Below are 25186 nucleotides of genomic sequence, written 5' to 3' on the forward strand. Positions count from 1 at the left end.
ATTGTGTCCCTGGCTCCTCCTATGACTGACAGCTCAGGAGACCACTATGAACCTGCCATGGTGGTGGCCAGGAGCTCACACAACCTGTCCCATGCAGATTCTGCAGCTTATCGTCAGATTCTAATCTGACCTGCAGGAAATATGAGTCTGAACCAGGGTATTGCAGAAATGCTGCAGATTTTCTGCTCAGAGACTGCAGCATTTACAGTTACCCCCCCCCCTTTGGGGGCAGTCTGATGCCGTCTGAATCTTTTTAAACTTTTGTAACTTTTTGAACAGAAGCCGCAGCACAAATGTGAACAAGACCTAATATTTCTCATCACTTGCGGCATCCCATAGCTTTACTTCTATTGCCCCCACACATGAAGCCATGCACGCAGTATGTACACAGTGTGCGCCCCCTCCGCGCAGGACAAAAGTTCCAGCAGTGACAGAAGGAAAGCGCAGCACCCCGGGGAAAATAGCAGGCCCCGCCCACACGTGAGGGTGTAGCTCATTCTCGGACGCTGATTGGCGGAGCGGCTCTGACATCTCCACCAGGGGGAGCGCTGTGATTGGTCGCTGCTCCGTGTCACGCCTGAGCTGCCTCCCATAATAAAAAATACCAGGAATTAGATGGAAAACAAGGTGCAGGGGCCGGGGCACCGGGTATATAAGGCGGCAGAGGCGGCGGGGACAGGCAGCGAGCGCGGACACACACGGCGGATAGCACGCAGGTAAATGGCGCAGGGCTGGCCGTGCAGGGGGCGGGGGTATGCTGCCGCCGCCGCCGCCGCCGCCGCCGCCGCCGGGTATGGGGGTACGCCTGACCTGTCACCTTCTCTCCCCGTGCAGCATAGAGACAAGAGGGCACAGCACTCCCGGACATGTTTCCCCTGGACTCCCCCTGGAACATCTCCTTTGCCGGCTGCGGATTCCTGGGGATTTATCACATAGGGGTCGCCAGTTGTCTGAAGGAACATGCGCCATTTCTGGTGGAAAATGCTAGAAACATCTATGGAGCGTCCGCCGGTGCCCTGACCGCTACAGCGCTGGTGAGCGGAGCCTGCCTGGGTGAGTGCCGCCATCTGCTGCTGCTATACCCGTCCCCACAGTACAGTACTCTCAGGGCAGGCTGGCAGTTGTAGGCCTGCCACAGGTTTGGGGATCAGTGCTACAGGGCTGTGTCAGTACTCCACCCAGGGCTCCTCCATACACTACTTTAAGGCGGTGTTCACATTTTTCTTAGCAGTGAGTTTTATGAACATACTGGCAACATGACAATGATGATACATAAGGTGAGTGAGGCCCCAGCACTCTGCTGCTGTGTGACCTGTAGGCGACCATGACAGTCCGGCATGCACAGAGTTAATCAGTAATAGGTGACTTGTGAGGATTGCTGCTCTGAGGGAAACCCTGAGGTTGTTATACAATGTCTTGTGCAAGATAAGGAGTGGCCGGGGGTGCCAGGTGAGGGACACACATCAGGTTGTGTTGTAGTTACATGCGGTGTATAGTGGCAGGGACCTGGGTGATGACCACCATCATGGATTGCTGTACCTCATGAGATGGTGAATCCCTCCAGCACCCTGAGAAGAGTAGGCCCAGTGCTCAGCCAAGAGCTTCTGCCTCTTCATGTATGCATAGGGGCCCCCCAACAAGTTTGCAGTACCAGACACCACCCACAGACATGTGTGGCACTGTTTCCTAATGAAAGCAGCCATGCATGTTTTTTATGTAATCACAAACAACCCCAATGATTTGTACAGAAGGCTAGTGGATACATCATGTGTTCTGGATGACTTGGGCAGCCCATTGACTTCAATAGCATTTCTGTAGTGAAGTTACTGAACACTTGCTTTGGGGTTTCCCCCTCTTGTCTCCAGATTGGGTGGGGTTTCAAACTCGGTTCCATTAAAGTAAATGGAGCTTAAAGAGGATCTGTCACCCCCGGTGCCGGGGTGACAGGCTCCCGACCCCCCGCTGGAGCATACTCACCTGATCACGCCGGGTCCCGCTTATTGAGCCGGTCGGGTGACTGAGATATCAGCGCCCGAAGCCCGGCGCGCGCGATCCTCAGATGAGTCCAACGCTCATAGAGAATGACAGGTGAGTCCGACGATCCGTCATTCTCTATGAGGTGGGTGACAGGTTCCCTTTAATTGCAAACCACACCTGAATTGGTGACAAGAGAGGGGGAAAAGTGGTCATGTTTTTGTAGCGCTGGATAACTCCTTTAATACTTTGGGTTTATTAACATCTGCTAATTGTGATGTGAAGATGGCCATAGTGTGTCTATATACTGACAGCGCATTGGAAGGCTTTTCTATAACTGGGCTGATACAGATACCGGCATACTGGAGACCTCTGCCAAGACTAAGGATCCCCAGCCGATGTCCCTGACCACTGACTTCTACATTTCTACAAAGTGCTCCCCCGTCCTCACGTGCCGGCGGCATGTTGTGCTGTATATTGTGTTGTAGACCAGGCCCTAGAGCATGTGACCTCCATCCTGCTGCCTAAGCAGAGCTATCTATATACAGGCTGGATGTATTTCAGTCCACTCGGCTTCCACTGCTAGGTCACAATGTAAATCACACCCCAGTATTGTGCTAGTAACATATAATCAGGCTGAGTCACGTCTGTATTACACCCATAGCAGTCATCATAAACATCATTACTGAGCATATAAGCAATGTAATAGTCATATAAATGGAGGCTGTCAAATGGTTAACACTTGTCTGCTAAACAAATCATCTATCAAGTAAGGATTCCCGAGGGGGCCTCCCCTTCACACTCCATTAGTCAGAGGCTGAAGGACCCAGCACTCTAATACATTACAGGCGACCTATTGTTTTACTATGGGAGAGTGAATGGGTGCCCTTTAACACTTAAAGGGGTAGTTCACTAAAAATGATTTTCTTTCAAATCAGCTGATGTCAGAAAGTGCCAGAGATTTGTAATTTACTTCTATTAATAAAAAAAAAAAAATCTCAAGTAATTATCAGCTGCTGTATGTCCTGCAGGAAGTGGTGTATTCTTTCTAGTGTGAAGAGCAGGAGAGGTTTTCTATGGGGATTTGCTACTGCTCTGGACAGTTCCTATCACAGACAGAGGAGGCAGGAGAGAGCACTGTGTCAGAATGGAAAGAATCCACCTTCCCGCAGGACATACAGCAGCTTAAAAGTATCTGCTGGGACCAGGTGTTTTGAAAGAAAACACTTTTGGTGAACTACCCCTTTAAAGCCTTCACAAACTCATTTGTTGGCAAATACATTACACCAGATAACCCTTTGCAGGTAAGTGACACCTTTAGGAGCCATAAAACACCTAATGGCTATGTTCACACTGGGGGAGATTTATCAAACATGGTGTAAAGTGAAACTGGCTCAGTTGCCTCTAGCAACCAATCAGATTCCACCTTTCATTCCTCACAGACTCTTTGCAAAATGAAAGGTGGAATCTGATTGGTTTCTAGGGGGAACTGAACCAGTTTACACCATGTTTGATAAATCTCCCCTAATGTCTCTTTTCTTGGCCATTTTGCAGCCTTTTTTTTTTTTTTTCGTTTACGGTTGTCATTTGCATTAAATGTCCGCGTTTTTGTGACAAAAAGTTCACAAAGCTGCTTGAAAAGACGTTTTGTTAAAAAAATGTCCATAAATGACAACTCTTTTAGTACAGGGATGGGGAAGGTTTGCCCCCCAGCTGTTGCAAAACTACAATTCCCATCATGCCTGGACAGCTAAAGCTTTGGCTCTCCAGGCATGATGGGAATTGTAGTTTTGTAACAGCTGGAGGGCCGACGCTTCCTCTATCCCTGCCTTACTACATTGCAGGATTATAACTAGTTCAGTCTCTTGCCTTCATTTTCTTGGGGCTGTTTTGATGGCTAATAAAAGGATGCTTGGTTAGTTATCTCTTAGTACCTTGGAGTTTCCGGAAGCAGAAGCTCTTGGCACAGAGGCTGCCAGCTTACTACATGTCAGTTACGACTAATGGCCGCTGTGATGGAGTCATCAGAATATGTAGGTCACAATGAGAAGAGATGAGCAGTGTGCGGAGAAGCGGCTGGGTACCGCCCCGATGACATGGCGCTCTGTTCACGGGCAGTGATAGAAGAAGAACAAGCTGCTACAGGTGATCCTGATGGAGTCTCTATGAAACACTTAGCAGCTCTGTCCAGAAGCGGAGTTACAGCATTATAATGCCCTGCCAGATTATCTCCCTGCCACTGTATATTACCCGGTGACACAGCACTGAGGACACACGCCTGCAGACTTTGTACCAGGTCTAAAGGACAGGAATAAACAACCTTTAATCCAGTTACTAAATGAGGAAAAATGTTGATATGAGCAGCTGGCAGCAGATGGGTTAATGCAGGATCTATTACTTTCATATACTATGCTCTTTGATGTAGACATGGTGCACACGTAGCTTTGTCTGCGGACACGAGGAGGGGCAGGTGGTGAGCGGACACGATCTGTAATCCCGGCTGTCACCTGCCTGAAACCCTACACCTACCTCAGCCAGAAGCTTCCTCTAACATGACATCACATGCTTTACACAATGGTGTGTTACAGCCTTCAATTCACTATCCAAGGCCTAGTTTATAACAGGGGTTTATACATCTTACTCCATCACTGGCATTTGTGCGGCTGGTACTTTGGCAGGTACCAACTACCATACCACTGCTGCAGACCAAGAGCTTAGTGTTACCATCACTTCACAAACATTTGGATGTCAAAAGTAATCAGTTGGGGTCTTTGTGTTCAGACCCCACTGATCCCTACAAGAAGCCAGAAGAGAAGCTCTGCAGAACACTTCACTATGGGGAGAAGAGCAAGCACCTCCTAGTGATCCGTCAGGCGGGGGCTAAACACTTCAACTGTTTATGACATGTCAAATTTTGTCAAATGAAAGTAACTGCCTTCAAGCTCCCTAGGTGTTAATCCAATGGACCACCTCTGGGATGGAAAAACTGCCCTGATCAATGGAGGCCGCACCTTACAGGAGTCGGGACTCAAAAGATCTGCTGCTAATATCAAGCCAGGTAGCCCAGGATAGCTTCAGCTGATGCCTTCATGGGTCAGAGCTGTTCTGGTGGGGTAGGATGTATATAGCTCTGTGATCACACATCACTCCGCTGCCGCTCAGTGTGGTATCCTGTTTTGCAGTCGTTTGCAGCTCTGAGCAGAATAGCGCATGACATATCTACTGTGGCTCTCTCATCTAGTTCTGTTCTTTGTTCCAAAAAAGAGGAAGGAAGGCGACTGTAAACCAAGTGCAATGTGTTTCTTACCACAATGAACTTTGACACACTTGAGTATATGAAATCGTATTAGAATGGATACAGAGGAGCAGGCATTTACAGGCTGCGCCAGGGCACCAATAATCAAGGTTATATATAGGGGATTTACTGGAGAGTTCCTGCAGATGTTACCATCACAATGCAGGGGTTAAAGTGTATTCATTGGGAATCTATAATATGAAGCCTACTGATGGCTTTTTGTTACATTCCAGCATGTTTTATTTATTTAGGTATTTTAGTTTTCAATTTTTTTTTTTTTTTTATCCCCCTCCCCTTTCACATGTATGCTCGACTCACCTCAGAACTCATGTATGTGTATTAAAGATGTGAAAGCTATTTCCAGATGTCCATAGCTCCAAATCGCCTGCCCAAGTGCAAAAGGATTTTCTCGACCCATCAAAGACGGGGGTTGGCCAACACGTGACTGTGGGGAGACCTTTAGACTCGTGTTAGGAAAGTCTAGGCATGTACACCCAATGCATGCCAATTAAATCCATAGAATCCCATGCCCATAACATAGGGCAAGACTATTCTTTCGTCATGCACTAGGCTGGTGTTTGTTTTTACTTTTGTGTAGGAAAGTGTTATCTGGCATACCTCTTTCACAAAAGAATACAAGGTACAGTATACCAGGCTGTATGCATTTTACAGCAGGTTAATGGATATGTGCCTATACAGGTTTCCGTCAATATAGGGAAAGATGTGAACTGAGCCTTATACAGCAATCCTGTATCGAGGCTGGATTAAATAAATTGTACTGTATGTCTACCTCCCAGAGCAGCACTCTTCTCTCCATAGAGGTGTGTGCATTATCCTAAACGAGACCACATAAGCACTCTTGTTCCCGAGCACTGTAGCCTTGTTTTTCAGGCCGGAGGAGCTTGTGTGTATGTATAGATTGGGGCCCTGCCCCTTATCTATAAGGAAGGTAACTAGCAGTCACCAAACTCACATTCCCTCCCGCCCATCATGTAGAGTAACATTCTGGATGCTATATAACTGAAATCCTATCTGCACTACTGCAGCATATGACGTGTATCAGTGTTTACTATGTAGATCTGCCTGCTTCTTATAGAGTTGTTGTTGCTGTGGCCCTGTGCTCACACTATGGGGAACTATTGCAGACTCGAAGTTTTCTACACACATCGGTTGGTGAAGATCTATTTATGTGAATCAACTAAAGCACTTCCGATAGAGCAAAGGGTTTCCATTGTAGATTTTAGTATATTGTGTACTGAAACACAATTGTCAGATTATATATAAATATTTCATGAAGGTGGATGAGTTTAAAGGTGTGTGATTAGGGCATTCTAAGCTATTTGATGGGGAAAAACTGGCTACAGGTACTCTTTAAGGTGGCCATACACATGAAATGGCTGTTGATTGAGCAAGTGGCAGCTTATCTCCCCTAGAACAAAAGGATTGGAGAGTTAAAATCCTGATATTCTTAATCCTTCCTAACACTTGGCAGCAAATGTCAGGGAAAAGAAGAAAGTCCACCATGCACATTAGGCAGCCACCTGCCCTACTGAAAGTGATATATTTAAGTGTTCGTGTTATGAACAAAATTGAGCGTCGATCAGTTCTTGTTGGCCGTGGCGTGCAAACGATCATGGTTTTGTTCATGCGGCTCTTTAAAAAGATTACTGACGGACACCCATCCCCAGTTTACACAGAGACGTGCAGTTGATAGCGATAGTGTTTAGTGATCAGCCTATGGGCAGGTGTGTTCTAGCTCCTCCAGCTGATTGATGAAACTTTTTACATAGGGGTATTCAGTCTTATCAGGCAGTGTGATTGATATATATCTTCTTTATGTATGCCGTTCTTTCATAATCTGTTTTTTTCCCACCATTAGTTTATATGGGGAATTGCATACAACATGTGACACACAGTGTATCTATGTATCTTAAATAACAGCATTGTGTCATAATACCTGTGCATGCAGGATTGTTCTCCTAACTAATTTAATCGCCAACACTGCTATGTGAATGAGCCCTTATGTTGGACATATGCTTGGTCATACCACTCTGTACAGTGAACTATGAGAAATGACGGAAGTGTACGTAGTCCATAGTGTCAGCAGTATAAAAATACAAGTCAGAACTGGTGTAGTGCTGCAGATAAGAGCGGCTCCATAACACGGTGGTTACCACACAGTCCTCTTGAGTTTGCCCTCATGTACGAGTGCCCTTCAGTCATTCCTCAGATGTGAATCACAGTCTGCTGCCCAGCACTTCTGCCAACTAAGTCTTGCGTCTATTGAGATGCCTCCACCTTGAAAGTGGCTAAGGGCAATGCTTCCCGTCGCTATTTTATGAAACACAATCCACTTGTACTGAAACCGCATCCCACCCAAGAACACGGGTCTTATGCTAAGTGGTCGGTGTGCGGACGTACTAGTACAAGGTACAGTTCTAAGAACTCCATGTACAAACATGCCCAGAGGGACATGTTAATGAATGAAGGGACTGGTATAAGCATTGTTGTGACCCTGTGATTGTGGTGTTGGCATATGGCTATAAGAATTCTGTCATCTGTATCAAGAACACAGTGTTTACTCAATTGACAGGACGGCAAATGATAGGTGATGTCACCCCGATGGACAAGAGGACATCAACTTGCTTTGTATTGACTAAACCTTTAAATAATAGATTTTATCCACACTGCTTTATACTCTACAGCAGGAAGAGAATTCCCCTTTTATTTGTTCATATTGGCCTGTTCCACAACACAGAAGGCATTGCCAATAGTCTGCACCACTGTGGAGCAAACCATTGCATGCAGAAAATTGGGTAATCCAAGACTACACCTAACTTTTTTTATTTATAACCTTAGTTGCCTCTCCACAAATTTGTCAGCAACCTGTATACTGCTGGCAGCATTTGGTGTGTAAATTTGAGTATGGGCAGCATGGTAATGTGTGGTGACAAGTCTAGGCCTGGACAGTGTTTAAAGGGGTTGCATTACAAAAAAGTGGCTATTTTTATTTTTTCAAATTGCTACTGCAGCTCTGCTGCATTAAAGCCACTATGTACCCCCAATCTGCCCCCCCCAAACCACTTGTACCTTCAGATAGCTGCCTTTAATCCAAGATCTGTCCTGGGGTCCGTTCGGCAGGTGATGCAGTTATTGTCCTAAAAAAAAAAAGTTTTAAACTTTCAGCCCTGTGCCCAACGGGAGTATCTGTGCCCTAACTTTGCACAACCCCTCTGTCACTCCTCCCCACCCTCTTCATCATAAGGAATGCTACTGGAACATTTTCCCGTTTGGCACAGGCTGCTAGTTTTAAAGTTGTTTTTTAGGACAATAACTGCATCACCTGCCGAATGGTTGGGGGGGGGGGGGGGTCAGATTGTGGGTACAGAGTCACTTTAGTAGTGCAGCTCAGTCCTGCTTACTTTAAACATGACCAGTGCACAGATGTGGCACTGTTTTAGAAACAAATACACCCCCCCATACCTCAGGATTCTGCTATTATAGGGGCTAATGCTGAGATAACATTGTGCCATTCCTAGTTATGCAGTTCCTAACAAGACTTTTCCATTCACCCACAGAACTCTTCTACACCTATTATACCTCTAAGTGGTCGCCCATTACAAGCGCTGCCCCGTAGGACTCTTTGTATTTCTGAAGGATTTGTGTACAGTGTATGTAAATCTGTCGTGATGACATGGGTTGTATTTACATCCCTCTCTTATAAGAAATTCCTGAGGTAGGCGGTGGGGAGAAGGTTAATAAATACACAGCATACCTCTAAAATGAGGCATCCAAGGAGCGCTGGCGCTCGCTCATGTTTCTGCTATCTCTCTGGATTCTGAACATGCCCGTACTATCAGATACTGGAAATATAGACTTCTACCTGGACTAAACAAACCCAGACTGTAATTTTCTCTAAGGTTTGCACTATACATGTATCGGGGCACCTGCATTACGTGTGTCTGCATTACTTGGATACATATTAGAGCAGTTGCCCGCCTAGAACCCTATGTTGGCCATGTAGTGGCATCTTCCATGGCCAATTCAGGTATATTTCTGGGATCTTCATGGGGTCAATACCTTTTTGTCCACTGACGTCCCAGTAAGCCCCCATAATCTTGGAGCACTTATGGAGTCCATGAGGGTTGTCTAAGGAAAAGTTTTGTCCACCAGCTTTCACAGGCTTTGTTACCTAATACAGACAATGTATAATAGGATACAAGGTCTTGCTCTGAATGTTAAGCTGGTGCAGAAATAGGACTGACTTTTCCCCTATTAACAAGGCTTGGGTCTGCAGATCTGGATTATAGGCTTATCACCCAGTCAGCTGAAAGTGGTATAATGGATCCCTTATAAATGCGGGTTACGTGTCTGGGTGACTACCAGGAGCTGGTATTGCTCAGAGGCTCACAAGAATCCTGGCCTACAATTATACAGGGCGCTCTTGAATGATAATCCATTGTCACCTTAAACCCAGTCCTCTCTACTGGGAATTCCCATATACACTAAGTTGTTACCCCCACATCTCCCTATACCTGTTTGCGTGACCATTCAATGTGAGTCATATATAATTTATTTTTTTCTGTATGTCTTTCTAAACTTTGTTATATTCTGATGAATCTTTTGATATCCTGCAGCAAGTTAAAGGTGGGAAGCGGGACTTTCAACAGTAGGGACTGTACCTCTAAAAGATGGACACTGGGGAAATGTCTTATATAAGCAGGGTAGTAATGGGTAATACAGAACATACGGTGTTATTGTACCTTACACAACATGTCAGCCCTGCCTTGTCTCTAGAAGGTTACATCTCATGTGTATGTATGTGTGTGTATATAGCCTGCTCTTGGCACTCAGCCAGTATGCTTGGCCACTTTTCTTAGAAATGTCTTTCCTAGAAATGTTTACGCAGCAGAGGAGATCACATAGAAGGCAAACCCAGTAATGTGAGGTAAAGGTCCTCATCCTGCCTTATTCACTATCAGCCGTGTGTGTATATCTACATGCTATCATTTTGCATTAAAGTTATGTTGATTGGTAAACAAGTTGATACAGAACTGATATAAGTGGGCTGTTTTTTGTTTTCCCTTCCCTTAAAATATAGTAAAATCTGCGAAGATTACATGGAGAAGACCTTGCTTCCTGTGACCATTTTTGTTTTTCTCCTTCACTGGTCCTAGAAGACCACTTTTCAATGCAGTTTTGGGTACTGATATACATTTATTATTATTACCCACTGCGGGATGCGTAATACTAAGATATATGCCGTTGCTTTATGATCAAAAGGAGTCCAACCTCTAGGGGGCCCAATCAGAAAATAAAGGGGCTACAGCACTGATTCAGTAATGGCTACTTCCCTGTATAGCGGGTGGATATGTGTCGCTGTGCAGGAAAAAATTTATTGTAGCTTCCCCATTAGCCTGCAGTTGTCCTGCAGGTGTCATTGTCCCAGGTGTCATTGTGCGTTGAAAGTCAGGCCCCAGATTGGCAGTGGTCTCACCACTGGTCATTAGGTGATATGTCTTCTGGCAGCTCTCTTGTCTCTAGGAGGTGTTACAGCACCACAGCATGCATATATGCATACCATGTAAATTAGTTTGTCTCTAGTTTATAATTGTTTTTATTTCCCCATGTACCTTCAATTACTGTTATCCGGGCGCTCTGGTGTTTCTCCCCTCCCCCCTCCCCTTCCTATCATCAGGGTGGCCCTATGCACACTAGACTGATGTCCCAATCTGCAGTGATTTTGTAAGCCAAAGCCAGAAATGGATTTGAAGAGAGGACTAATCTCAGTCTTTATGACTTGTTCCCTGTTCATAGTCTGTTCCTGGCTTTGGCTTCAGATGTCTGTGTAAAAACACCCTAAAGTGTATGGAGACCTTTAGTCATGTTAAACAGGCTGCATATTACAAGATGGGGTCAGTCTCTTCCTAATACTTATCATAGATGGTGCCAATTCAGACGGCTTGTTCTCCACCTTTTGACTCTGCAGACTAGACCTCTATTTCTGTGGAGTTCAGGGATATAAATGCAAGCACTTGCTGTCTGATGGGTGTCCTTCCGAGGATAACTACACATGTGCTAGGTGGTTTTTATTGGTGGCGTGTCTTTTAGTAGTGGCCAAGCTGTACTGTACAGCAATGCTGGATATTTATATGCCCTGATCATGTTGCTGTTGTCCCATATAAGAGTACACAGTGTTATTTACTCTGGCACTTACGGCCTTTTCCTAAATGTCCCACAGATCCCTTTCCCACCATGGCCGGCACGATAAGCTGTCACAGGGGCGAACACTGGAAAGCTGCCTGCCCTTTGCTCACACATGGACGGAAGCCAGTTCTCTAGCACAACACATAGCTAGCTGGGCAGAAAGGCTGTAGGGGTGAAGCCTGATTTTAGGCTAAGGCTACACCTAGACTGTGTCCCTAAAAATAAATCTCCTATATTAGTGTCTCTAAAATGTAGCTTAAAGATCTTATAAGTAAGTTACTAACTACTTTCCAACCGGAATCTTATATGTATAAAAGTCTGTTTGCTGAATGCCCAGACGCCCTGAACAGAAGTGCATGTCCTTCACTTATGTGGGATTGAAGGACCCACATTCCCATCACACAGCTTGCTGGAAAATCCCTTTTTAGGGTTCCTCCACACGTACCGTATCGCTGGGTTTTTGCTGCATTTTTTACATGCGCGTTTTGATTTTCACATGATTTTCATGTGAAAATCGAAACTCTCATGTAAAAATCGCACCAAAAACACAGCGATACGGTACGTGTGAAGCTACCCTGAACCTAGACAGTGCTATTTGACATTTAGTGGGATTTCTTGGAGGTCCCTATGTACTGTATGGATCTGGACAACCTTCTATAATCTGGATACCTTATGTCTGTTAATACCTTATCACTTACCTTATTACATGGGACGATTTTTCGTCGATAAACAATCTCAGACGACCGCTATGACAAACTATCGTAACTTGTTCACCCTATTACACAGGACGATGGTAGTTACTTGCAGTCGTTCTTGCGCTCTTCCTTGCCTGGCTAATAGACCAGGGGTCGACCGAACGAGATGTTGTTAAACCAAACTATGTTCGAACGACTTGTGAATGATCAACGATGAAAATAGGTCCAGATTCTATCAAACGATCAATGATGTCTTGTTGGTCGTTTAATTGTTGCCTGCTATTACATGAAACTATTGTTTAAATTCTAACGATCTGACGATTTTTTTTGAACGATTATCGTCCCATGTAATACGACCCTTAGGCTAGGTTCACACTGCGTTTTCAGCATCCGTTTAACGCTTCCGTTTTTTGAAAAAAACGCATAAAAAACGGATTGCAAAAAACGGATTCATTTGTGTGCATCCGTTTTTCCATTGACTTCCATTATAAAAAAAAACTGATCCGTTTTTTTTGACGGACCAAAACGGACAAAAAAACGTTGCTGACCCTATTTTTCTGGACGTTAAAAAAAACGGATCCGTTAAACGGATGCTGAAAACGCAGTGTGAACCTAGCCTTAGTCTGTTTCCTATCGTGCTTTACCACTAAAAGAAACAGGAAATTTTTGATTCCTAAAGAAAACTATAGTGTAGACATTAGGTCCATAAGATCTGACTAGTCATTCAGGAGGTGATAGTGTCCTGCACATGACAGGGACATAGGCCACATGATTGTGGAGGGCTGTGCACATTGCAGAGAGCAGTGTCATGTTTACAGCAGCCGCTCGGAGGACAGTCATTGCTGGCCTGCAGCCTAATCTCTTATGGACAAGTCCAGGCCTGTTATATTATAAGGTGTCAAGGTCTCTGGTACTCCGTACAGCACGGTACAAGTCACCAAGATAAAAGTGTGGGGAAAAAACATGCAGATGATCCACTTAACTAGGCGGTGGATCCAACAGGGATTGAGAAAATATATTTTACACTGCACCATTAAGAACACAAGGCTTTTGGAAAACCACGTGGGTTAGAGAACCTTCTTTCCCTAGAGAAAATGTATGAAAGTTGTGCAAAAGTTCCCAAGAAAATCAAGAAGCCGAAGAGATCATCGTGACTGAACAATTCCAGAAAGTGATATTTATTCAGAAGCCTATGATGTTTGCCAAGACCAGCAGGAAAGACCTCTGATCCGCCTGTAACAATAAAACACAATCTAGTACATGACTTGGACTTAACCTTGGTGGCCATCTTCTGGCCCTATTTTACGCTGTGAATAGAATATAGGCTGAAGGGTAAATCTGCCTTTAAGTTCTTGGTTTCTGTTATCACTTAACTAGAATGTTTCACCATTTAGGCATCTAGGTGATCTGGGTAGCATCCCAAGTACTGCAGCCATCTTGACTCCCAACATCAATATATGAAGGTGGATATGGGGTGTTTCTCATTTTAAACTGTGGCCAGTTATAAAGGGACAGATGACTGTACCAGATGTTGCATGTAGTGAATCCGATTTTCTGTCTACTGAACACGGCGCTATCCTTCTATCTCCTAGGAGAGGCAGGTGCAAACATAATCGAGGTCTCAAAGGAGGCGAGGAAGCGGATTTTGGGTCCTCTGCATCCTTCATTTAATCTAGTGAAGATTATTCGCAAATGTCTATACCAGACTTTGCCGGACGATGCACATGAGCACACTACAGGACGGCTGGGCATATCCCTGACACGGGTGTCTGATGGCGAGAACGTGCTGCTCACTCAGTTCAACACCAAGGAGGAGCTTATACAGGTAATGCACTGCCATATTACACCTGACATACACACAACCCATCTTCCATCACTGGAAATAGATCTGTCACCACAAGCTATTTATATCAATATGGTTATATCCCACCTTTTATAAATGCACTAAGTGCAAATGATGTTTGCACTAAGATTTCCTACTTTATTTTGCCAGGCATGTCCCCAATAGTTTGCTCCTAAGCTGTGAAAATCTTTATAAAGTCATACGCACCAACAAGAAGCCGTCCAGTACAATGTAAAATGTTCTTTTTTGACATAACTAACCTCTTGCCTCCTGTCTTTCAGGCGAATGTATGCAGTACATTTATCCCTGTATACTGTGGACTTATCCCTCCATGTCTGCAAGGAGTGGTGAGTATATACAATGTGTACTTTATATGGGGAGACACAGTAAAAGGGGTTGTCCGGCCTAGAAAAAAACATTGCTGCTTTTCTTCAGAAACAGCAGCTCAATTACATTGAAGTGAATGGCAATAAATTGTATTTCTACACACAACCTGAGGACAGGGGTACTGCTACTTCTAGAAAGTAGCCATGTTTTTCTAATCCTAGACAACCCCTTTAAATGCTTTTGTATGGGGTGAGCCAGGAGAAGACTGGATCGTCAGTGATATCTTGCAACTCCTGTCAGCTCAGGTTGAGCATCCTTTCCTAAGACCTCCTGTCACTAAAGCCCTTGGATGAAGTCAGCTGTACATTACATGTCTCTGGTAAATAATAAATGAGGGGTTCAGGCTGAGGACCATAAGTAGAAGAGGATGTAATAAACGTTAATGAGACCTAATGCACCTAATAAATGTCAATGAGATGTGACAGTCATGTGGGCAGTGACATGGTTAACAGCTCAATGTGTTTGTAGCTTCCAATCTCCCTAATAATCCTTGGCTGTCATGTCCTCATTGTGAATGTTATTGTGCGGGCTCAGTTACCGCACTCTGTCTCTTATGGTTCTCCACGGCGCTGATGAAATGCAGGGTGACATGTTTCTTCATCACTGCGCTTCAGCCATTATTACTGTCATTTCTGATTATTTCCACATGAAAAGGAGATGAACTCTGTGCACACCAGCAGCTGTTATACAGGAGATGAGAGCGGCGCCTCTCGCACAATACCTACACTTTAGGCACGTCTCTATCACAACCCATTGTTAGAGTGACTGTACCTGTGGAATTCTCTATGAAATAAAGGCATATAGACCAGCGCTTCTCAAACTTTCTCTTACTGGAACCTCCCTCAGCAGAGCAATCAGATGGTGGGGCCTTATCTGTGTGGTGGATGTCCATGCAAAAATAAAAAACTATTACGAAGTCTAATGCGTGGTCGGCGGCCGATTTAAGGCTTGGGCCTAAACCAACTATCAGCTGATGATCGTTTCATCGGCTGATCGTTGTCTCTATTACACTGAGCGATAATGCCCAATTCGGATGATTTATCACTACTTGTAATAGGGCCCTTAGTCACACTTAAATACTGCCTCATCAGCAACTCTTACATCCATGGGCAGGGTAATGGAATATATACATAGAGATGGTTGCACAAGTAAGTAAACCCTTTGGAATTACCTGCACTTCTCATTGAACAACGGTAAAACATGGCCATATTGTGTTATTAGATTGTGTATATTCCAGTCTTGGCAATCATTTTAACTACATACAATCAGACCATGGTTTATTAGTGATCAGTGCAGAAATCCCGGTAATGCTAAAGGTTTTACTTATGTATAAGAGCCTTCAACCTCCTAATATATTCTACAACAGGTAAAATGTTTATACCCTCCAGGTTCAGTATTACATGTTCTGAGGCTTTGTTGCTGTTAGAAGGTTGACTATAGCCAGCAATGCCTGCTGACTGGAAAGCAGTAGGGTATAGGATTAATACAGTCTGCGGATTTACTCATTTCTAACCAACAGTGTACATCTTCTTGTTTCAGAGGTATGTCGATGGTGGAATTTCTGATAATCTCCCCCAGTATGAACTAAAGAACACTATTACAGTCTCCCCCTTTTCAGGCGAGAGTGACATTTGTCCCCGTGATGGCTGCACCAACATTCATGAGCTGCGGGTCACCAACACAAGCATCCAGTTTAACCTCAGTAACTTGTACCGACTGTCCAAAGCCTTGTTCCCTCCAGAACCTCAGGTACTGGGACAATACATAGAATTGCTATTTAGTTACACAAGCTTTGTTTACGTTCCTCCTTTTTTCTTTTTCAACCCTGTGCTAGAAATGGGCTGTAACCGATAGGAGTGGAGACTCGACTGTGCTTTACTGCCACCTAGTGGTAGAAAATGGGTAGATCTGGTTTCTTCCAATATCCATTTATCCTACATGGTTTATATTTTAGTCATACTATTGATAAACAGGAGCCGGTTCTGAAAAATGAAGCCTTCCCTTAATTGCATTTGAGTCCTTTTTTGGCAGAACTGAATTTGATATTGAGGATAGATATGATTTATTTATTTTTTTTGTATGTTTTGAAGGTTGGGGTTGCAGTGGAACACTGCAACTTTCTTAAAAAAAGGTTTTACTTTTACTTAGGAATTTCTTTTTTAAGCACAACCTGCCATAGCTCAACCACTCCTATGTTTTGGAAATGTAATGCACACTATAGTCATTAGATTGGTGCACTGCCTGATGTGTGTGTGTGTGTGTGTGTGTGTGTGTATAATATATATATATACTCAAATATGACAGGAGGAGGATATACTTCTGTAGAGCGCCATCTGCTGTATTGTAAGATGTGGCCAACCTCCTCTGTAACATACAGAACCAGTGGTCCAAGGCAGTTAATTTTCCAGGATTGTCTAGCTCTAGCTAGTGTATGCACCTAAGAGTACGAATCAGGTAGTTTACATTTCCATGCCTGATCCTTATAATCTTACCCTACTCCTCTCTCTCCCCATTAAGAGCACATGCAGCTTGCACAAACCACATGCATGGCATGTATCTATATAAGGGAGGTGGGCTGGGCAAGACTATTACAGAAGTTACAGAAAACCTCCCTGGATTTTGTGGTTTTGTTATTGCATCAACCTATTTTTTTTTCTGTAGGTTTTGAAAGACATGTGCAAACAAGGATACAAAGATGCTCTACATTTCTTAAAGAAAAATGGTATGTGTAGATATGTATACTACATCATTTACCTCCATTAACTGAATCATTCACCAGTAAGTTTTATTTTGTTGTACCTTTGGCTGGCACATCTAGAAATCATGGCTTAAAGGGGTACGCCACTTAAAAATTTTTACCCTCTTCAATTCCCACCCCTAATCTAAGCTTGGTTGTAGTAGGAATTTTTTCCTTTTTTTTTTTTTTTTTTTTTTTTTTTTTTTTATATATAAATCCAATTCTTTCCAATCCTAGGGCTGTTGAATCGACAACGGCCTATGAGATACCTGGCTTTGCCGCCTGCCAATGAAAATGAAGAGAACAGTGAACAGGAGGTGCAGGCAGCAGGTAGTGCCGTGGCTGAGGAGGCCGAACAACACGTATTTGAACATCTTCCCCAGAGACTAAATGAGGGTAAGAATCACAGATCCAAGGACATGGACAAGATGAGGAAATCTGTCACTGTTATAAAATTTTTGATATGTCAAAAGTTTTGATCAGTCAGTCTGAGTGTTTAGATCCTTACCTGCAAAGTCTTTTCCTGGTTCTGTGTTGCGTGATGAGTCTCACTCATAATGCAAATCTATAAGCCCAACTCTCTTCACTGACACAGCAGCGCTTGTTCTCATGATCGGTAAGTGTCTGAACAGTCAGACCTGGACTTATGAACACTTTTGACATCAAAAAGGTTTTTTTTTTATTATAAGGTCAGAGATGCTTTAAAAAAGGACAGCTATGCATCTGTATCAGGGCTGTGGAGTCGGAACTAGTTTTGGCTGGAGTCATAAAAAATGTACCGACTCCAGCTTTATATAAAAAAAAAATCTTAGAACAAAATTAAATTAAAATTAAGTTTTGATATGAATTTATACGTTTTGCTCATCAATATATATTATGAGCGACATTCTAATAGGACAATCTCCTTATTATTAGTTGGTCACTATTTGGCAGTTTGTTTCTGAGCTGGAAGAGTCCATTGTGTGGGGGGAGATCTGTGCTGTTCTCTTCCTGGATGACTGTATATGAGCAGCAGTGTAATATGAAGATATCCTGTGTAATATAGAGGAGGTGGAGAAGACATAAGTAGTGTAGCAGGAACCTCTGTCCACAATGTGGTGGTTTTCTTCAGCGTTCTATGGCTGCAGCAGGGTGTGTGTGTGTGTGTGTGTGTGTGCGCGCTATGGCTGCAGCAGGCTGTGTGTGTGTGCGTACTATGGCTGCAGCAGGCTGTGTGTGTGTGCGTACTATGGCTGCAGCAGGCTGTGTGTGTGTGTACACGTACGTACTATGGCTGCAGCAGGCTGTGTGTGTGCGCGCGCTATGGCGTGCCCCCACACCCACAGTGACCCCTCTATATCACTATGGCTGACATCTATCACACACATCTGGCATTGTTAGCAGTGTTTCTGTGTGTATGGTGAATATTTAGTTAGAAACAGAGAATATTGTCAGCAGGAAAAGACCCATTTGCTCCATCTAGTCTAGTTCTGAGTTGTTCAGGACATGGAGACTAGCTGCATCCACTGCACACACAGGAGAATCTGCTTTATATCTTTCCTCATTCTCTCAGAAGTCGCCCCAGAATCATGTAGGACATTAGGGAGAAGCTGCTTAACCAGTGTGATAAATAACTCCCCTGATATGACTGGCCATTTATGAAGGAGCAGGAGTCTGAGTGGGTCCTGATAACATTCAGGAGTCTGAGTTGAATTAGGAGCTGCGGCTTACCGACTCCACAGCCCTGATCTGTATATGGTTACTCTCCTTACATGGGATATATTGTTGGTAACTCTAGAAAGTCTTATTGCTCTCCCTCCCTGCCACACATTCCCTTTAGGTCAGACCGCTTACTATCTCTCTTGCTTTTAATCTCCAGCGCTTCTAGAGGCTTGTACTGAGAAACGTAGTGTGTACCTATCCATATCCAACCTACTGCCTGTGCGCCTGGCATCTGCCCTAATGCTGCCATACACTTTACCCCTGGAATCTGCAGTGTCCTTCACTGTCAGGTAGGAAATAGACTGAGCAGGTTTCACTCTCAATCTGGATGTTGATGAACCTTATCAAATACTGTTCTCCTCTGTGTTGCAGACTTCTCGAGTGGCTTCCTGATGTCCCAGAAGATATCAGATGGATACAGGATCAGACCCGGAAAGTATGTCGTTATGTCCTGAGGAAGGCGAAGAAGAAGCTGGGGAGTCACATATCAGCCAGGTAGGTACACATTTGTGTTACAGAAACTAATGTCTGTACATTGAAAAGGGGCCGTAACCTTCATAAACACAAGTCTGTTTCTAGTGTGAATTCCTCTTTATTTAAAATACTCCTCTTTATTTAAAATACTCAAGACCTTCGTGTAGTACATCCTATTGACCACCAAGTAGAAACCTATAATTCTTGCTTCTATATAGCAATCAGTAGTGTAAGAGTATACATAGAAGATTGTCGGCAGAAAATGGCCTCCTGGTCTATCTGGTCTGCCCTTTTAGTATTTCCCTTTTTATCTTAGAATAGATATGTTTATCCCTGGCAGGTTTACATTCTATTATTGTAGATTTACCTACCACATCCGCTGGAAGTTTGTTCCAATCATCTACTACTCTTTCAGTAAAGTAATATTTTCTCATGTTGCTTCTAATTTTTCCCACAATCGACCTCTTATTGTGTCCTCTTGTTCTTGAGCTTAGCTTTTTTTCTAAAAACTCCTCCTGAACCTTTAGTCCTTTAACGTACTTAAAGGTTTCAATCATGTCCCCCCTTTCCCTTCTTCCCTCCAGACTATACAGATTCAAATCAAGTCTTTCCTGATATGGTTTATGCCTCACACCCTCCACCATTTTTGTAGCCAGTCTTTGGACCCGTTCAATTTTATCAATGTCTTTTTTTAGGTGAGGTCTCCAGAACTGGACACAGTATTCCAGATGTGGTCTCACCAGAGTTCTATACAGCAGGATCACAATCTCCCTCTTCCTACTGGTTATACCTCTAACTATACAGCCCAGCATACAGTTTACTTTACCCACTGCCTGGTTGCACTGGTGACTCATTTTAAGGCTGTCAAAAATCTCCACCCCTAAATCCTTCTCTTCTGAAGTCTTTGCCAACACAGTACTGCCGATCTGATACTCTGACAGAGGAATCCTCCTCCCAAAGTGCATTATTTTACATTTGGAAACCTTGAACTTCAATTTCCATTGTTTGGACCACTTATCTAGCAAAGCTAAATCATTTTACTGACACCTCCAGGAATATCAGCCCTATTGCACACTTTTGTGTCATCAGCAAACAGACAAACTTTACCTACCAAACCTTCTCCTATGTCACTTACAAACATATTAAAAAGAATAGGATCCAGAACAGACCCTTGTGGCACACCTTTTGTAACCAGTCTCTGCACAGAAGATAAACCATTAACAACAACCCTCTGATATCTTCAGCCAACAAAACATCCACTGAACTATCCAGGGAGTAAGTCCAATTTTCTCTAACTTCTCTATCAGCTCTTTATGGGGAACTGTATCAAAGGCTTTGCTGACGTCTAGATAGGCAATATCCACTGCACCCCTCATTCAGCACTTTTGTGACATAATCAAAGATCTCAATTAGTCTGACATGATCGGCTTGCAGTAGCCATGCTGGTTTGGATCCATCAAATTGTTGATTCTTAGGTAATCCATTATCCTCTCTCTTAGACATACATTGTAGCGGCACATGTGCCTCGAATTATTGCTTCGCGTCTAGTAAAATGTCAGCTTTTTGTTAAGTGTGACCATTAAATACATAGAATAACCCTATCATTTTCCCCATCTGCATTATGGTGCAAATATAGACTATAGGAGAGATTTATCAAACATGGTGTAAAGTGAAACTGGCTCAGTTGCCCCTAGCAACCAGATTCCACTTTTTATTCCTCACAGACTCTTTGGAAAATTAAAGTGGAATCTGGTTGCTAGGGGCAACTGAGCCAGTTTCACTTTACACCATGTTTGATAAATCTCCCTCTCCGCTACCGCTATATAAAAATGGCGTCTGTCTTTCTGGATGACTGTCATTTTAGCGCCAAAAGACGACTGCAAACCCTAATGATCATTATTTGCGGCTGTCGTTACCAATAGACAGAAGTCGTTTTCCTGCTAAAACAATGACCATCTTGACAAATGGTCAACATTTTCACGTAGTGGGGACGTAGCCATACCCTGCAGCCAGCTGAGCTGTGAGCTGACAGTTGCGTCAGCTTATCTGTTACCCATAAACCCAGGCTTCAGATTGTAAGAAGGGATGAAAGAAGATTTCATGTAATTGCAGCATTTACATCACTGCGCAGTCTTTTCTTCTACACCGCTAAAAATCCCTGTCAAAAAGAACTTGTAGACTTAAGAGCCTTTTGCAAAGAGATGAATCTCTTAATTTATTTGCAAGTCAGAAGTACATGTCTGTATCTTGACAACAATACTTTTGCCATCTCTTATGCCCCTTTATCATGGCACTCCAACTGATTTTGCAATTCACCATCCATAGCAATATCATGTTCTGGAATTATTTCTACTCATTGTGAGGGTCCACATTAGCATCCTGCCTGAACCTGTCCATCAATGTATTTCTCTTGCACATATTTTTGCCACAGGTTGTGGGCCCTTTCCCTGTAGCTTATGTTGTCTTATGTTTCAGGTTATACTACCATTTGGAGCTGAGGAGATCACAGAGCCTTCCTGTCCCATTGGTTTTTGGCAGCAGCGAGTCTTTGCCCAGGTGGCTGAGGAGCAGTGCCTCATTGATGGACATGATGCAGAAATGGGAAGAGTATCAAAGGCAATTGATGCCTGGACTGTTCTGTATTAATGTAGACATGCAAGCCACACTCTACCATCATCAACAACCTCAACAGCCTGAGATCTCCATGGACCCTAACAGTCTTCTGATGGTGGAGGTGACCAAAGCTGATGTCTCCGAGGCATCATGAAGACCTATGAACACCACAGACTAGAACCTGTTTGGTTTAGAACTTTCTTGTAGTGGTCAAGCAATAATCATTGGACCATGGTCATCTGTGGATGTTGTTCTAAGGTGGTGCGACTAGTGACAATACATGCTACTTCAGTTTGACCAACATCACATGGGACTTGACTGTCCGTATCTAGAGTCTGTAACCATTGAGTAGTGTGAAAGCTTCCAAATGGATAAGGATTGATGCACCAGGCCAGGATACTTAATTGTAGTATTAAGGAACAGTGTTATCGGGGCGTCAAGGTAAAGAGATGTTATCCTAAGGTTTGATACTTCTGTAAGTGGATAAGTGAAAACCGCAAGTGATGCAGGAAAAGTAGGTTCTATAAGTATATCAGCAGATGGCGTACAGTCTCCATTCACAGATAAACCTTTACAAAATTCTTTAGTGACACACACATTTCTATATATGACATAGAGCGCTCAGTTGTAGCATCTTCCGCACTTGCATAATCAGCCTATGTCATAGTTACCATACAGAGTGTATGGTATATAAAGCTGCCATGTCTAACATCTCAGCTGCCTGTATACCTAAGTGCAGAGTTGATACTGAATTCCAGTATATTCGTATTGCACAGAATATATATCCTGTGGATTTTAGAGAATGCTTTTGTTTAACCTGTTCATTTTCCATCCTTCACACCCGGTCTACCAATACTCTTAAAATCTGTGAATGGATCTAGCAGAATCCACGGACTCCCTCTGATGCAATGTGTTGGTGAAGTCTCTCTTACAGATGGTAATAGTCTATTAGTAGCCAAAGAATAAGGGCGACAGGGAGCCGAGGGTAGGTGTTACGTTTGAGGAAAAGATTGTGGGTGATAATTGACTGATCATTGAGATTGTACAACGTTGATGAGAAAAGTTTAAGGTAAAGGTGTCATAGTGGGGGTTTCCTAGGGTAGATATTTAGTTTGTCCTGGCCTAAGTACTTAGAGCAGGCCATTCTGCAGCCCTGGTCCTATATCTAAGTCCACTAGTATAGGACATTTGCCAGGACATAACTATGTTGAGAAACTTCCAGTAAGTGCTGTGAAATTTGTCGCAACCAATGGCTCACCAATCATCCGTACATCCGGCACAAAATAGTTTGGCCCCTAAGGGCTTTGGTTATATTACAGTGGCACTCTAGCTGTATGAAGCACACCTTACAGTTTGTGTACCTGTGTAGTTGTTGTAGTCAGGTGATATAACTGGAAGGATCACACATTACCTGTAGAATCTGTACTCTGAGCACTCGTGTTATGTTCTCTATTAATTTATTACGCGTTCTGTGTATATTTACTTACGTTCTCTGTATAGCCTTTATCTTGTGTGCAGCTGTCTATACTTTTTTCATCTGCGCTGCCTTCTATATAACATAATATATTTTTGTAATCTTATAGTGGATCTGTGATCAGACTGTGCAGTTCTATGTAATGACAATGTAGCATTAGGGCTAGTCTGCCCTACTGATGGCTGAAAGTGGGAAAATAATGGTGCTGTCTGGTTAATAGGAGGACTTACCTAGGGCTGCATAGTGTGACTGATCCACTTAATAATGGGTAACCCAAAAGATCTCACCTCAGGGAAGAAGTTTCCCAAACTATTCTTCTACCTCAGATTTGCCAGAACTACTTAATATCCTTCCCCTCCCTTATATATAAAGTATATATTGAAGCTGATTTCTTCGTGTCACCCCTTATGTGTGTTTTTTTACATTTCAGACCTAGTCTTAGTATTACCAGCACTGAACCTGTTTGCTCTTTGCCACTTACTAGCTTGTCTCTCGGGCAGCATTCTCTGGAGATGCAGACGTTCCAGGACGTCCTTCTCTGAGCCCAGCAAAGATGTTTGTTGAAGCTTTATTGTCTGGAAAATGGCAGCGCTGAGGGTCACATTACCATTACGTTACATTACAAGGGGTACTTTGCTTTTTGTTAACTGTACAACTGTACACGACTTTTCAAGATCTCTGGTTGATGTCCATCAATGGGGAAAAAACCCTGCTCAGTACTCGGGTGGTTTCTATTCACTGAATGCTATCCATTATCGACACTAGCAAGAAAAGTTTTAATCTTTTTTATTTTTCTCCCTCCTTCGCCTCACACACAACTTTAAACAGGCGTTCTCCAGCCTGGGGCTCTTTAGCCATTGCAGAACTACATCTCCTATTGTACCCTGACAGTGCATGTAATACACTCACGTAAACCCGGCCTTAGTCAACAGTTGATGCATTCCCTTCACTGTACCCAGTTTCTGTACAGCCTCGGGTAACGCCTCCACTTGACTTTTCCACTTCACTGTGCAGTATTCAGTCACCAGAGATTACTGCCAGATGTCATGTATTACAATGGCCGGTGAATTTTTTTTACCATATTGTAATCCAGTTCATCCAGTTCTGTACGGAGCCTCTGAATAAGAGTGAGAATGACGCGTAACCTCAGGTCACACATTGCTATATTCTGTATCATCGTGGTGATATCTGCCCTAGTATGTCGTGACATAAATGACCTCCCGTTTGGATGGTTTGTACAATACTACATTATATAAAGAGCAACCAACAAATTCTAGACTAGCAGTCCCCATCCTGTATGTCTCCAGCTGATGCAAAGCCACCACTCTTGTCATGCATGGTGGGAGACCAATGGCTGGATAGCCACTCATTGTCTACACTATCTTGCTAAATGGCGTCATCAGATGAGACTGCACACTTCAGGGCTATGACATTAGTTGACAGCAATTTTGAGTTTCATAATTTTTTTTCCTTTGTTTTACATGGTATTTAGAGCTTATATTGTTTCACACGTATTGTGGTATTTATACTTGCCAAATCTCATTGCCACCCTCATTTTCTAACCCTATTAGTAGGTACCATACATTCTTACCATAGGAAAAGAATTGCCAAGAATCCTGATGTCTGTCTGGACATTCAGATTACTATGTGGTGTATTATATTTGTAAATAGTTTGGGCTTATTCTGCACTTTCTCCTTCTTGGCTGGCACTGACAGCTGTTAAAATGTAACTAGCACTGCTTTATATGTATCTATGTATATAAATAAAGGATTTATGATTGCCTAA

General features: G+C 43.3%; 1 protein-coding gene across 2 annotated transcripts; it reads left to right on the forward strand.

Moving 5' to 3' along the window:
- Window positions 1-608: 608 nt before the first annotated feature.
- Window positions 609-25186, forward strand: PNPLA2 (patatin like phospholipase domain containing 2). Of its 2 annotated transcripts, XR_011362554.1 has the most exons (11): window positions 609-716; window positions 835-1053; window positions 13764-13996; window positions 14296-14361; window positions 15941-16150; window positions 17063-17123; window positions 17376-17534; window positions 18997-19129; window positions 19212-19334; window positions 20009-20588; window positions 21789-21874. XR_011362554.1 is itself a non-coding variant. In XM_069965619.1 (10 exons), the coding sequence occupies exons 2-10, from the start codon at window positions 867-869 to the stop codon at window positions 22078-22080; spliced, it is 1464 nt and encodes a 487-aa protein (XP_069821720.1). In that variant the 5' UTR covers window positions 609-716; window positions 835-866; the 3' UTR covers window positions 22081-25186. The 2 variants fall into 2 exon arrangements, 1 of the variants encoding a protein (XP_069821720.1); XM_069965619.1 differs by lacking the exon at window positions 20009-20588 and having other exon boundaries at window positions 21789-25186.

Source organism: Dendropsophus ebraccatus, chromosome 4, assembly GCF_027789765.1.
Source record: "Dendropsophus ebraccatus isolate aDenEbr1 chromosome 4, aDenEbr1.pat, whole genome shotgun sequence".
NCBI lineage: Eukaryota > Metazoa > Chordata > Amphibia > Anura > Hylidae > Dendropsophus > Dendropsophus ebraccatus.